This window comes from Poecilia mexicana, unplaced genomic scaffold, assembly GCF_051168715.1.
Source record: "Poecilia mexicana isolate PSO_F unplaced genomic scaffold, ASM5116871v1 scaffold_6, whole genome shotgun sequence".
In the NCBI taxonomy this organism is placed as follows: Eukaryota; Metazoa; Chordata; class Actinopteri; order Cyprinodontiformes; family Poeciliidae; genus Poecilia; species Poecilia mexicana.
Genome location: NW_028263375.1, coordinates 28,934,523 through 28,949,798, shown reverse-complemented (window position 1 = coordinate 28,949,798; position 15,276 = coordinate 28,934,523). Strand labels below are relative to the sequence as shown.

The 15,276-nt window shown below is 38.4% G+C and overlaps 2 protein-coding genes across 3 annotated transcripts in view; one reads left to right on the top strand and one right to left on the bottom strand.

The window, feature by feature from the left end:
* pik3c2a (phosphatidylinositol-4-phosphate 3-kinase, catalytic subunit type 2 alpha) overlaps positions 1 to 531 on the bottom strand; it is a 48,544-nt gene extending 48,013 nt beyond the window's left edge. The window contains exon 1 of the mRNA XM_015009361.2: positions 405 to 531. The gene's annotated coding sequence lies outside the window, so the exon portion shown is untranslated. The remainder of the gene's footprint in view (positions 1 to 404) is intronic.
* A 2,903-nt stretch (positions 532 to 3,434) lies between these two features.
* Positions 3,435 to 14,435, top strand: LOC106931308 (nucleobindin-2). 2 transcript variants are annotated; one of them, XM_088006547.1, is made up of 14 exons: positions 3,435 to 3,597; positions 4,787 to 4,924; positions 6,096 to 6,203; positions 6,310 to 6,442; positions 7,394 to 7,497; positions 9,358 to 9,543; positions 10,740 to 10,830; positions 11,042 to 11,100; positions 11,295 to 11,387; positions 12,231 to 12,320; positions 12,606 to 12,776; positions 13,023 to 13,077; positions 13,389 to 13,534; positions 14,008 to 14,435. In XM_088006547.1, the coding sequence occupies exons 2-13, from the start codon at positions 4,787 to 4,789 to the stop codon at positions 13,499 to 13,501; spliced, it is 1,341 nt and encodes a 446-aa protein (XP_087862673.1). In that variant the 5' UTR covers positions 3,435 to 3,597; the 3' UTR covers positions 13,502 to 13,534; positions 14,008 to 14,435. The 2 variants fall into 2 exon arrangements, with proteins under 2 accessions (XP_087862673.1, XP_087862672.1); XM_088006546.1 differs by having other exon boundaries at positions 13,389 to 14,435.
* Positions 14,436 to 15,276: the final 841 nt, after the last annotated feature.

Genomic DNA, 15,276 nt, shown 5'->3' with positions numbered 1-15,276 from the left:
AGCCGAACTTAGTAACCTAGCACAGATAGCCACTTTTCGCTACTTTTGGTAGCCGCTTTAGTGAAACTCCAACTTTAAGAGATCTTTTGAGGCTAACTTAGCTGCTAAACCAGCTGAACCAGTAGCAACAAACCCCATGTTTACACAAACGCCACTGACTTCACCCAAACAAACGCTACTTTAGCCACTCTTCCCAGCTCTAAGTGCCAACGGTTTAATAATTTAAAAGTACTCAAGACAACTGCCAGCTTGTTCTCGCCAACTAACCACAACAGGGAACAAATGCAGGCTTTCCTCAAACGGGAAGCGGGCACATACGACGACGGTACAACCGCTAACATAACGCATCTACAAAGTTGAACTTTTCCTAAAAGACGTGCTGTGCGAAAAGGTTTGTTTCTCACCTTTCAGCGGTCCGGTGTTTGGAGCCATTTTTCCTGCAGCCTGCATTTTTCCATCCACTTGCACAAAGGAGACGTCAGTTCCTGTTGAGTTGGTCGGCGGAGTCGACCGACTTTTGGATGGAAGTGTGGAAAGCGGCGTCTCTGCTCTAACAAGTTACATGGAGAAACAGCGCCACTCCATGGACAAAGGTAGGCAGAGCATCGGTTGGCAATAGTACATGTGTTGAAGAAAACAGCCTTTAGAGTAGCAAGTTACTTTGCTTTTAATAACTTAAAAAAAATGCTTCTGCACTTTACTGCACCGCACTTATTACTTTTACTGTTGAAGAATGTTACTTTAATTTGAATACAATTTTTGGCAAATCTACCCACCTCTAGTTCCTTCGCTGAATGAAGAATAAGCATGTTTTAACCAAACACACACCAGACAGACGCACACCTTCAGTTGATGTTACACTGAGACGATTTATTTGAGCACAAGCTTAACCTCAAGCTGTAATGGAAGCTCAGGTTGCTTCCTCTTGACAGTACTTCATAGACTCATTTAGGTCGGTTCGCTGGTCGATAAACCAACATAACACCATGGAAACTGAAGCAGTTTTTGGAACCTCTAGCAGTTTGTACAGGTGCCAAGTCCTGCTGGAAAAGTAAATCAGCCTCTCCATAAAGTTTGTCAGCGGAAGAAAACATGACTGGTGGACATCTACGTTGACTGTGACCTTCAGAAAACCCAGCGGACCACAACCAGCAGGTGGACTGGCACCTGCTGGTGCATCACTAACTAAACTTCCTGCTGGATGCCCCCCCCTGCCTGCCTTGTTACCATGGGAACCAGAGCATTCAGCCACTCTAGAACCCACTTCCACATTTCAAATCCTAACTCAAAACTTGTTTAAGCTAGCTTGCACTCTCTGATCACAACTGCAATGTCTTATTAACATTCTGTTTTTGTAATCATTTTTACTGAGTCTTATAATGTAGTGCCTGTTTCTATGCTTGATGACACAAGGTGGCCTTGAGTGCCAAGAAATGTGCCTATATATAACATGTATTGTTATTATTATTATTTCAGCCAACTTCTTGTGAAGCTTGACAATCCTCTCCAGTCTGCGGTAATCTGTATTGCTGATACACCTTTTCCTACCTCAGTTTTTCCTTCCACTCAACTTTCAATAAACATACTTAGATACAGCATTGTGTTAACAATCAGCTTGTTTTGCAATTACTTTTTGTGGCTTAACCTATTTGTGAAGAGTGTCAGTGACTGCTTTCTGAACATTTGTACAGTTAGTTCTCATGATTGAATATCTCTCCCACCCAGACTGAGAGACCATTCAGAGGCGACACAGCTAATTAGCTGAATAGGGTGTGACACCAGGAATTTTCAATATTTAACATTTTCTCAATATTTCATTTTTTGAGACACTGAGTTTTTAGTTTTTATTATCTGTAAACTATAATCATAAATAAAATAATAAAAAAAAGCCCTGACATATTCCAGCCTCTGTGACAGAAAAAAAAATGCACCGTAAAGGGTCATTTTCGGTAAAATACACATGACAAAGCTTTGCAAAGTTTGTTGACGTTAAGCTTGAACTGGATCAGAGGGGGTCGCTTCCAAGAGACGGTCAAACCGCGCCACCGTGTGGACAGAAGTGGATAGTGTCAAGTTCCCTTAAAATATGCAAGGCATGTATATGTATCACATTAAAACTGATCAAAATTTTCATCAACAAAAGGAGAAATCTAACTTATTTAAATATATGTGTAGTTAATGTATTTACACATCTGCCTAAGAAGTTAATGAGCATCTGCAGTAATAGGAAGATAGAGCACATAACCCCAATTCTGCATACCTTACACTGGCTTTCTGTAGCGCAGAGTATAGACTTTAAAACACTTTTGCTGGTTTATAAAAAATCCCTCAATGAATCCCTGTAACAATCTGTTGTAACATCAACCTTCCTGATCAGTCATGTTTTCTGGTTCTGGTCTGCTCTGCATCCCCATTACAACCAAACACAGAGAAGTCGGATTCACTTTTTATGCTCCTCTAACCTGGGACAAACTTGCAGAAAACTGCAAAACTGCTGAAACACTGAGTTCTTTTTTAAATCAAGGCACAAACACAACTTGCTTAGAGTTCCCTTCAATTAATATTTACTGGAACTCTGTCAATGTTAGTCTGTATTCCATCTTTTCATTATTTTCCTTTATTATGCCACTGCAATGTAGTGTTTTGGTTTGATTTATGTTTTCATGTATGTCAAAGAACTTGCTGAAATGTGCTATGTAAATAAACTTAGCAATATTTATTTTCATAAACCTACTAATGCCTCCCAGTGGGATGCCAGCCTGGGTGGTGAGCTGCATTTTCATTATTAAAAACTTCACAGAGTGGTCAAATGATAAATAATAAATGATAATGACACATTTTCAGTGTCATTAATTAAAAAAAAAAGTATAAATAAAACCATTAAGCCATTGTGATACTTTATATATGTTTTCATTCGACTTTTTATAGTCATTTTTAACAAATAAAATATTGACAGCCTATTATATATTCATGTGTAGCCCAATAATTCCTCCCCCTACACACATTTTTGTAGGGGGCTTAGTTTTAAATAGTTCAGCCATACAGGTAGAGGAGCTGTAGCAGGTGCACCAAGCCTGAATTTTTCACAACTATCAAAATTGTTCGCACTAAAATATACAATCTTGTTTTTCTTTCTTTTTTTTTCTTGTCAGCCACCCAGGCATTGCATCAAATGAAGACACACCAATGATGAAACCGTATCATGAAAATGTAACTTCTGAATGAAGAGCTTTCTCGCAGATGCCGCCTGCTTCCGTCTGGGTTGCCTGAAACGCCACGTACAGCTTGTCTCAACTCACCGTTAGAGTTCGAGACCTTTTGAGTGGCAGGGGCGACATCCAATCAGCTTCCAACGCGACATTTTCCAAAGAAAGTTGACTTTTCTCCGTCCAATGGGAGCGCGCTGGGGCGGGGCGTTGCCATGGTAAACGGCTACCTCTTTTGTTTAGGTTGTGGCTACCTGAGGCTTGTATTGGTGGTAGGTAGATGACGGCTGTCAACAAGCTCCGATGAATCTCAGGCTGTGCGAAGAGCACTTAACGGTGGAAGCTCGGTGAGGAATAAGAAGAGGAACTACAAGTAACAAGTGTTTGACAAGTAAGTCCGACTTGACACAAAGGTAATTTATCAGTTAACAATTTCGGCTTGTTTGGTAGCTTTACATTTTGGGTGATATGAATTAGCATTCACCATCGCTACATGATTCTAATAAATAGTTTGCCAATTTAACACAGTATTTAGTCACATATCTACTATCCTTAATGTTAGTAAAATGTTTCGACCGTTTCAAAAAATAAGCTTGTTGTGTCTTTATCCAGCAGTCACGTGTGTTGCTTGCCTTTCTTTTGGCAGTTTGTTTTAAGATTAACACCAACTTGCATAACGTGATCCCCCATTTCATCTCTAAGTGAATTAGCCTTTTCCTAATGATCAATTGTTAGGTGTCGTAAAATAATTCATATTTTTTTGAACATTTTCTTGTGTTTCAGCCACAAACCTCAATAGATTTTATGTTGATCAAACGACATAAAGTAGCATACTATTGTGGAATTTTTTTTTTTTTTTTCCAATGATTGTTTTACAAATAAAAAAGTGTAAAATACTGGCTGCATTTCTGTCGATTAGCCTAAAGCGAAAATTTTGTAGTACTAGGAATTTTGGGTATGTGTCTGAGTGCGTTGCACAGCTAGAGACTGAAATGTCTTCCTTTTTGAACTGTCATGTCATAGATTGAGTAGGGCTTTGACTGGGCCATCCTGACACACAATTTTTGCTTTCATCGAAATGCTTTCATGGCATCTCTGGCTGAGTTGTTGTCCTACTGTGGTAAAACTTAAATGGTATGCTCTTTCATTCAACAGAACTGATCTTTTCTTCCCTTCTCATGGTTTCGTAACCTAATCCTGCTTCAAATTTCACCGAAACGTTCTCTCTGACCTGTTTACCATGTTGTTTGTGTTTCATGGTGCTAGTTTGTCGTCTAATGTTCTCCAACAAACCTCTGAGGAACGTTCACTGAACAGCTGTGTTTATACTCAGATAAAATTACACACAGCTGGACTCCATTTACTAATCATGTGATGTGTGAAAGCGCTTGGTTACAGTATGTTTTATCTAGAGGTGTCAGAGGGATGGATAGAAAGATATACGAGACTTAAAACATTTTGAAAACTGCATATACTTTGTGTTGGTCTATAACATAAAATCCCAATAAATTGCATAACAGGCTTCCTAACTAAAGTACCACCACTACTCTAATTTCTTTCTGCTTTTTTTTTTCAACTAGATGGTGAGGAGAAGAGCCTTGGCCCACTGCGGGCTGGTGCTGCTCAGTTGGTGGTTGTGCATCCACTCAGTGCCTATCAGTGTGGAGAAGGCCAAAGACAAGCCAGAGGTGGAGCAGCTGGAGCCACCGGAGAGCGCCGTGAGTCCACAGCATTTTGACAAATGCAGGGATATGCTGTTTGATAAGAGATTTTTACAGCAAATTTCACCTCACACACAGGTTGACTGTAGGAAGGGCAGTTGCCCAGGGCAACAATTTTTATTTATTTATTGTTTTTTGGGGGGGAGGGGCTTCAAATTTTTATTTTATTTTTAATGAATGCAAACATTGCACCTTATATAAAACTCATAGACCCAAATCATGCGAGTTGTGCTCCATCTTAGGATTTTTATGAATACAGAAAATATTCAAGTATTTAAAAAATTCTGAAGTCGTAGTCGATTTCTTTCTAAACAACGAGGTGTTATTGGCTAGAGGATGTGTTAAACCTACCTAGGTCTGTCACCATGACAAATGTTGCTGGGCGATAAATTGTCCCAGAACTTATTGCGATAAACAATAATATTGTCGTTTTTGAGATGGTTTTCAAGTAATGTAATGGTAATGGCATAATAACGCAAGCACACCTTCTCAACGATCAACAAACTTTATTTTCTGATGGACGTTTAACACTGGAACTGGGAGACATTTTAGATATCCAAACTAAAGAAACAAAAATAGCAAACAAAATTAATTATACAGTCTCTATAAACGAGATTGTCTTTCAAAAATAGACCAGTCAAGACCAATGTGCTGAAGACAAAGGTCTTCAGTCTGGTGAAGGCCATTACTATTTAGCAATCAGTTTTTGTTAAGAGAGAGAAAATAAACTTTTGAGTTTACTTTCATTTATCATGTGATTAATTGATTTATTTGAACAGGCCTAAACCTACCATACATCAGTTCATACCTGCTGATGTGTAGGATTATGTGCTGTAATGTACTGTAATTTTTTTTCAGTTCATTAATTAGTGCACTAATTGTACTGTAATTTGCATTGGTGAATACATTTTCCTTAGTGAATAGGGGACCAAAACTGGCTCCATCCCTGGAGCCCACATCCTTGTAGATCCGGTCCTGGTTTCCAGTGTCAGAGACATGTAAATTACACTTAACCGTGAGGAGAAAAGGCTGATGGAAAAACAAACAACAACAAAAAAAGCTTTTAGCAGTCATTAGTGGGTGGTAAATGACCAAAACAATATTTTTATAATGGCCCTAAATTAGCGTTGGGTTTCCAAATAAACGTGAGTCATCTACTGTTTGTCAGGACACTGGTCTGCACTACGACCGCTACCTCAGGGAAGTCATCGAGTACCTGGAGAAAGACCCCCACTTCAGAGAAAAGCTGAAAAACGCCAACATGGATGACATCAAGGTGCACGCTCCCTTACAAAATCCCCCCTTAACTGAACATTAGCAATCAGTTTATTTGCACTGCGCTCTTGAATTTAAACTTTGCCGTGTGGACTCTTTGCTCGCAGCAAGGCAAGCTCTCCAAAGAACTGGACTTTGTTCAACACAATTTCCGAAGCAAACTGGACGAGCTGAAGAGGGAGGAGATGAACCGGCTGCGGTTGCTAATCAAAGCCAAACACGACCTCCGGGAGGGGAACGGTGAGTGAAGGGACAGGGTGGCGGTTAGTGCTGCGTCACTCACTGCCTGGGCTTAGTGACACTTCTGGGCTTCTTGAAATTACACGTGTTTTGCAATCCAAGTCAGAGGTTTGTTCATCATCAAATGCAAGCTGTGACTCAAGATTTTAGCTCTCGAGAGCCTTGCAAAAGCTTTAGCCCCACATTTTTTTGTGTGTGTTTTCTAAAGATTTTTTAGACAGCTGGACACTTTTACATGGTTCAGAAAGAAAAACCCAGTTTAAAGCTGCAGTATGTAACTTTTCTAAATATATAAAATAATTTTTACACAGTTGTTGAAACTGTCACTATGTCATGACAGTTTTGCACGAGACAGGTAATCTGTGAATAAAAGAATCGAGCTCCTCTGCCTTCTCCCAGTGCTCCCGGTTCTACCTAGAAATAACCAATCAGAGCCAGGAGGCGGGTCTTAGGTGCTACAGTCCCAGCAGAGAGCAAGCTGCAGCTAGCAGAGGTTGTTGTGAATGCTAAGGCTAGTTAGCATGGCCACCGATGACGGCGGATAAATGGATTTCCTGTAATGGTAAGTTGGATCGCCGCCATTAGCATGTTTAGCATTGAGTACATGGGGTTGATTGACAGCGCCCTGACTGATTGGTTGTTTTTGGTCGGCAGCGGTGCATTTCTTCAGATGACAATAGTAGCTCAGGGAGGAGGTGGAGGAGATCGATCTTTTCATAGAATATCTGTATCAGAGCAAGAATGTAAAAAAAAACAACATAATCTCTTTTAAAAAAAATAAAAGTTACATAAAGTGGCTTTAATTGTTTTAGGATTATTCATTATTCTTTTACTGAATTATGTGTAAAGATCAGAAATAGTTGGTTGAAGTTGAAGCTTACAACTTAAGACACACGGTAATTGTTGTTTTTTCTGTTTATTTTAATTTTCTGTTGAATGTTCTCTGTCCAGGGAACACACTGGACCACCAGGCCCTGCTGAAGCAGTTTGAGCACCTCAACCACATGAACCCACACACTTTCGAGGTGGAGGACCTGGATCGCCTCATCCAATCGGTACACACATACAAGTTTACATTTCTACCCACATTAGGACTTCGAATTGACTCCCATTCACTGAGTAACTCTGTAAACCAGTGTATTCCTAACCCTAACCATCAGCAATTCTTGGAAAAATTCCTAAATAGGTAACATAAATGAGTAAACACACACATTACAGTCCAGTACTATCACTAGAGAAACTTGTAGAGTGACTCATATAGGCTGTCACCACATCTGCACTCCAAAAACATAAAATCTTACCAAGTATTTTTGGTTCACTTTCTTTTACAAATATTTTATTACACATGAAGTAAGATAAAACTAACTTAAAAGTAACTTTTCTGCTAGAAATAGGAGCTTGTTTTAAGTTAAAAAAATTCCTTTATATTGATGAAAAAAGTATTATTTCCATTGGCAGATTGTTTCACTTGTAACAAGACATTTTCCCATGTTATAACCAAAATAATCTGAGTGAAACTAGTACTATTTAAAAAAAAAATCAATATTAAGGGATTATTGACTTAAAACAAGCTCCTATTTCTTGCTATAATGTTACTTGTAAGTTAGCTTTGTCTTATTTTAAGTGTACTAAGATATTTGCACAAAAAACTAGACAAAAAAAACTTGCGATTTAATCGATATCGTTAACTGTAAGTGGTATTGTTGGCCCAGCAGAGAGCTACAGGTGTCACAAAACAAGAATGAGTCCTGTGCTGGCGCTGCCGCCTGCTTTGTCTTTCGCTAATCTTAAATGTAGCTAATTGAAACTATATTTGGAGAGGAAAGGCTTTCTAAAAGTAAAATAATTAGTTTTTTAAGAGAGCAATTGGTTTCCTGTATGGTAAGAATGATGAGGAAGTTGCCTCACAGTTGACAGTTGAGGTCTGAACCGTTTCAGCAACTCGCACTGTTCGCGCTGAACACAATGGAGTTGTGACATACGGACCGAAATACATCCAAGATATACCGACCTTCAGAAATTTAATTTAAAAATACTTTTATTTGTTACAAATACAAATTAAATGTTGTAACTCATACAATCCAAGTTTTATTTTCAAACAAAAAATGTCCAACGTCACTGTTACTGAATAGGAATAGGCTTCCTACTCTGTTTTACAAAATCTAACAGCCCGATTTACATGCCATGATGATTCATCGATCCGATATCAATATCTGTATCGGTCCCAATATTGGAAAAAAAAATCTGGATCAGGTATTGGTGACAATGTGCTTGATTCATAAGGTTTTGTGTTCTGAACGACATTATGCTTTTTTATTTTATTTTATATTATATTTTCAGTTTCTAATTGCACTTTCTGAACCATTTGAAAGAAGGTTTGCTGCAGTTTATTTTTAACATGTTTTGCCAAAGTAGTCAACCTTTTGTTTTTGTCAGTTTCTTTATTATTTATTTTACATTGGCTGTATTGCTAACCACACTGACTGAACAAATTAAAGTTGATTTTACATGCTTGACCAAACTTGTGCAGGTTTTGGTGTATTTCAGTGGTACTGGTGCAGAGTTAAATTTGTTATTAAGTACATTTATGTCTGTATTTAAAAAAAGAAACATTTTAAGTGAGCTCAGTACTATTTTTCAGTATTGGATCTGTATTGGCCGATACCAAACATATCAGTATTGGTATCGGAAGTGAATTAAGTGGATCGGTGCATTCCTATTATATGCTCTATTGGTGAAAGACTTTTCTGATGAACCAGTCAGTACCTGAAAAGCCCCACTTTGACTTTCTTGACCATGTCGGTGCTAAACAGTTTAAGCAATGTGCAGTCTTTGAGGCAATCACAAGAATGGTATTTAGTACAGATTCCCATCTCAAGTAATGTCAAACTTACTTTTTCTCCTTAATATTTAAGGCAACAAAGGATCTGGAAAACTACGACAAGGAGCGCCACGATGAGTTCAAGCGCTATGAGATGATGAAGGAGCATGAGAGGAGGGAGCGCTTGAAAACGATGAGCGAGGAGGACAGGAAGAAGGAGGAGCAGCACTACGAAGAGATGAAGAAGAAGCACGCCAATCATCCCAAAATTAACCACCCTGTAAGACACCCACTTTGAACATTGATATTTAACAGTACTTTCAACATAAAGTACAAAGAATCAATCTGCTATCAACGAACCATTTCTGCTGTGAAGGTAAACTTGTTGTGCAACATGTTTGATTCAGCCAAGCGCTGCTTCTGTCATGAGCAAACACAAAGAACCAAAGTTCAGTCTCATCTGAAGGCGACAATTCGAGCCAGATGGTTTAAATTTTTGCAGTTCCGACAGGACACTGCACATCAAAATACCTTAGGCATACTCCACACAAAACTGGATATTTGGGAAAACAAAAACATTTTTATGCATTTTAGCCTCTCGATCACACGAAAACTCGGATTAGTAACACTAAAAACGATTATTTTTAAAAACAATTCCTACTGTTACGGCCGCTAGTATAGGGGATCAGGAGGTGGCAACAGAAACGGGCTCCACAAACAAGACAGAGGACACTTTAACCGTCCCACGGTCAGACAGCGGTGGAAACAAGGTGGGGGTGGGTGTCCTGTCAGACCGTCAGATCCCAAAACCAGATGCAAAAAAAAAAAAAACTTGTAAAAGTGCACATGAGGTCAGTGCGACCCTACCAGACTGCGTAGTTGGGATAATAATCTATTTAACTGCATTCCAAGTCTGAGCTTTCTGCACCTGACGAAGACCATTGACACATTAAGACACCTTGTTCCACAATGTAAGCTTGTTTCTCTTAGTTGGCTTGTTCAGCACTCGCCACATTCTCCAAACATTTTTGCAACGTTTCATCAAGTTCTTGTGCAGATTATAAGCGTTCCCTTGTCAGAGAGAGGGACGTTCTCTCCCAGAGCGGACCAGGCTCCTCCGGCTCGACCAGATCAGGAAGCAACGAAACACTGTTACTTTTGCTTTGTATCCTTTCATTCTTCCTAGCTAATGACATCACAAAATCAGAAATCGCAACATCAAGGTCTTTACGTGCCACTGCTGAAAGAAAAATCAGAAATTTTCTGATTTAAGGGATGGTTGGAAACCTCCAGACTTGGTAGTACTAAACATCCAGCAATGTCATTCCCCTTTTACATAGCCACGACGTCTATGGGTGAAGTTTTCTAAATGGAAAACCCAAAATTTTTCAGCTGGTGCCGTCTCTCTCTCTGTGTGTGTGTGTGTGTGTGTGTGTGTGTGTGCGTGCGTGTGCACGTGCACGCGTGCGTGTTCAGGGCAGTGAAGACCAGCTGAAAGAGGTGTGGCAGGAGACAGACGGTTTGGACCCAGAGGACTTTGATCCCAAAACCTTCTTCAAAATGCACGGTAACCACAGTTTCCAAACGTGTTTTAGCACACAACAGTGGGACAAGTCTTCATGTATTTCTGCTGTAGTTCTCTTGAGTCTGCAACCATCTATGAATCTAAAAAAATTACAACTTTACAAGCATCTTAATTTATCAAAACTGTATCTTTATAGTCTGTCATTACTCATGTGGATGATAGTTACTCCTAATTCTTGACTTCTGTGTTGCAGACAGCAATGGAGACGGCTTCTTTGATGAAAGCGAGCTGGAAGCTCTCTTTACAAAAGAGGTACGTTGGTGAATGTTAGGAATGCACCGATTGAAGTTTTCTGGCCGCTGACCGATTCCGATCTTTGCCCGATACCAATGTTTTCAACTTATTTATTTCTTTTATGTGAAAAGTTGCTAAATATGCTTTGGTCTCTTTGCATTTTTAGAACGCTAGTTAAGGTTTTGGTGTAACATCTGAATGTTTTGTTTAAGCTGGAGAAGGTGTACAACCCTGAGAACGAGGAGGACGACATGGTGGAGATGGAGGAAGAGAGGCTGAGGATGAGGGAGCACGTCATGAATGAGGTCAGCTGAACACTTGCAGCACGGAGTCCTGTTTGTCATTGATGCATCACTGATTGGCTCTGATTGGGCCTACTAAGTACTGAGGTCATCACTGTATCTCAGCAGAGTGTGACAGTCTGAAATTGGCTGTTTCAGTCTTGAAGATTTTAAAGGGGCAGTATTATTTACTACGCTTGTTTAGCTTTACATCCTGTTACAATGTTATTCTCTCATCAAAAACATACTTGGAGTGTTGAATTGATTCTTCCATGCATGAGAAGTCCTTCAGTCTCCCGGGGCAACCATTTAGCCGTGTAAAACACCTGGATGAACCCAGTCCCACCTTGGAGACTTTTAAGGTTTTTAAAGAAACAGACGCCCAATTTCAAGGTGTTAAATTACAAAGTAAAAATTTCTTTTAAGTCATATTTGATATGTACAGCATTTTTAAAACAACTGAAATTAACAAGTTAATTGATTATGCTACAAAATGGCAATAAAATGTGCCTGGAAAACACATAATACTGCCATTTTAATTGAACCAACCCAGTATTCCTCTCCACCATGAATTAGTTTTAGATTGCTTAGATTATTATTAATCTCTAAGATTTTTCTCAAAATGTTAGAAATGATACACAAACTTCTGCATATATGTATGTATATGTGTGTGTGTATATATATATATATATAAAATTAAATTTTTAATTTAATTATATAATATTATATTTAATATATATATATACATATATATATATATTATTATTTTTATTTATTTATTTATTTATTTATTTTTCCCTTAGTTTTAAAAACATCTATTTGATCTTAACACAGTGATTAAAGCTGCTCTCTGCTCTGATTTGTCAGGTGGACACAAACAAAGACAGGCTTGTGTCAATGAGCGAGTTCATAGCAGCAACCAAGAAGGTGGAATTCCATGAGAAAGATGAGTGGGGGGTAAGATTTTAAAGATTCATCTCAGCACGAGATTATCACAGATTATCACCCTTCTGTTGTGCTTTCTATTCAATAAACCACAGTGAGTTTGGCCAGAGATGTTCATAGATCTGTGATATGTTGGTGAAATCATAATATTTGATTTTTTTTTTTTTTAAAAAAGGGTAACTTCAGAATCCCAATGGTGTTGCAAGTTGATACAGAATAAAATTAGAGACAAACTTTTTATGTTTGTCTTGTTTTTATTTTATTTTTTTACTTTCTCTGCCCCCCCCCCCCTCACAGACTTTAGATCAAAACCCTGCTTACACCGAGGAGGAGCTGAGAGAGTACGAGCGCCAAATCGCCAACGAGGAGGACGACATCAACGCCAAGACGGCCGATTTGCAGAAACAGAGGGAGGAGCTAGAAAGAAAACAGGAAGAACTAGATGCTCAGAAGTCAGGGCTAAAACAGGTGAGTTATTGTTGTGAGTCTGTAAAAAAAGAAAAAAAAAAGAAAAGCAGTTTTTTTTTTGTGAAGTAGCTCTGAATTATCAGGGTATTTTAGGATTTTCACATCTTACCTGAGATGGGCAGGTAATTAAAACAACAGTTTTAATTAAATTAAATTAATCTGAATTTAATTCAAGTTGTCCATCAATGTTTCTCTAATGACATGTTTTCTTTCTATTCTGTTTGTTTCCTTCGTTCTTCTGCTCAGGCTATGGAAGAAATGGAAAAGATCAAAGCCCAGAGTTTAAAAGCTGAAGCAAAACGTAAGTGTGAGATGGTTTTAATTGCTGTCAGTTTATCCCAAAGAGCTTAACTTTTACTCCTAAAGCTACTGACTCAGTTAAAGCAGGTCTACGGTTTCTCGTGGTGTTTGTCTGTGTTTCGTATGAATCAGAAATTTAGAAATATTTAGCAAGAAACAGTCAGTCCAAATCTACAGGCTTTGCCTGTAGATTTGGAAACTACTCTTTACACAGTTTTGTCAAACAAACCACTTTCCAGAAGCCACAAAGTCCATGTTTCCAAAAATTTAAACTAAATTCTATGACTGAACAAATGTCACTTTTTGTTGCAGAGCCCCGAGGCCCGATGGCTGAGGCGGAACCGGCACCAGTCATACCAGGAAATGCCCAACCTCTGCCTCCTGGTCACCAACAGCAGGACGTGCCAGTGCCAGGACACTCCTAGGCCTCCCCCTCCCTGTCACCCTGTCTGTTATGAGTGAGCGTCTTTGTACGTTTTCTTTTCGTGAACCAATTTTTCTGCTTAGAAAACTAATGTCCTGATTAATGAAAGGCAAAAACAGCCCAAAACCATCACGCGTCCCCTGAAGGAAGCCGATTCAGGGATCAGATTTAGCGCCAGTGCCAACCCTACCTTTAGCTAGCCAAATCAGCTGAACGAGCCAGAGTTTTCCTGACAGACAATCACTTCTTTTGTTTTGGGTTTTTCAAACTTCTATCCCAACAAGGACTCCGTGTCCTCAGTGGGAAAATTCTCCTTAAATGAAGGGTTTTGTTTCAGGCACTGTGGTTTACTGTAGAAGATATTATCTACAGCAAACCCCATCAACATGTGTTTTTGTTGTTAAGAGATAATCTTGAAGAAAAAAAAAAGAATGTGAGTAAAGAATCATTTTGGTTGAAATTCCCTTACCCACTTCCTGTTTTACACGTAGCATTTCTGTTTTGTAGCCGCTGCGTCTTCTGGACTGGACGATGGAAGAAAAGCTCATCTCTACACTGTACATTGAATTTGAGTTTTTCACAACTGTGACTTCCAGCGACAAATCTGTGATACCTGATGTGGTTCTTTGTGTTTAGTGTCCACCACTGCCCCATAGAGTTCGTGTTGTGTTCATGATAATTTATTTATTCTATAAATCCACTGGAAATTTCCTCCCTTCAAGAAGTTTAATAACATAAATGAAGAGTATGAGTTAATTCTCAGGGGACTTTAGATTGTTTTATTTAATCATGATTTTATGTTACTTAAACATTGCAGTAAAACAGAAAACTGGTCAAACTTTTTTTTGTCTTCATTGATAAGTGTCCTGTGGAATGATGTCATGGTGTACATGGTTTGACTGTTACTAATTAAATGAATGACCTTGCAAGTGTAACGCTTGTGTATTTGCATCATTTACGTGTTATCTTAAAATACATTCTTAATTTATTTTCCTGGCCAACAACAACAGAAAATGAGCAATTTACATCAAATTCAATCCAAATCAGCTGTGAAGCCATTGTGGAATCAAAAGGGTCACGTGACGTAATCACAGGTCTTAAATTTTGTCTTATTTAATCTCATATCTCATATATTAAGTATATTTTATTCCATGTTTTTTTTTTATTGGGAAACTTTTCTGTCAGGCAAAAGTTTGAGTCGCACTCCGACATCTATATCATATTCTGTGACTCGAGACTGTTGAGGCTACCGCTGACTAGCTTTTTAGCGTCTCTCATAATATGGCATGGGTAAGTAGTATAAATTTATATATATATATATATATATATATATATATTAAATGCCATTCAGAATTATTTTAAAACGTCTTAACTGATTAAGTGAAACCTGTAGAAAGAACAGGGGTGTCCAACTCATTTTGGTTTAGGGGCCGCATACTGCTTAATCTGATCTGCAGGGGGCCACACAAGTAAACTCATTGCAAGATTAAATAGAACCAATAAAAGTGGACTTGTTGATTTTTATATTAAACGAATTTCACTTTTACAAAATATATTATGAATAATCTCAGTTTTTAAGAAAGGTATCTGCAATTTCAACAATACTTTTACTCAGTTAAGCATTTATTTAAGTGCATTATGCATAAGAACTGATCTCAGTGATTGTACAATGTTGCAAAACATTTATTCACAGTTTTTGGAACTTAAAAACACTGTCCTGCATCACAAAATACAACAGACAAAAATTAAGAAAATATTTAAAATCAATTTTCAACA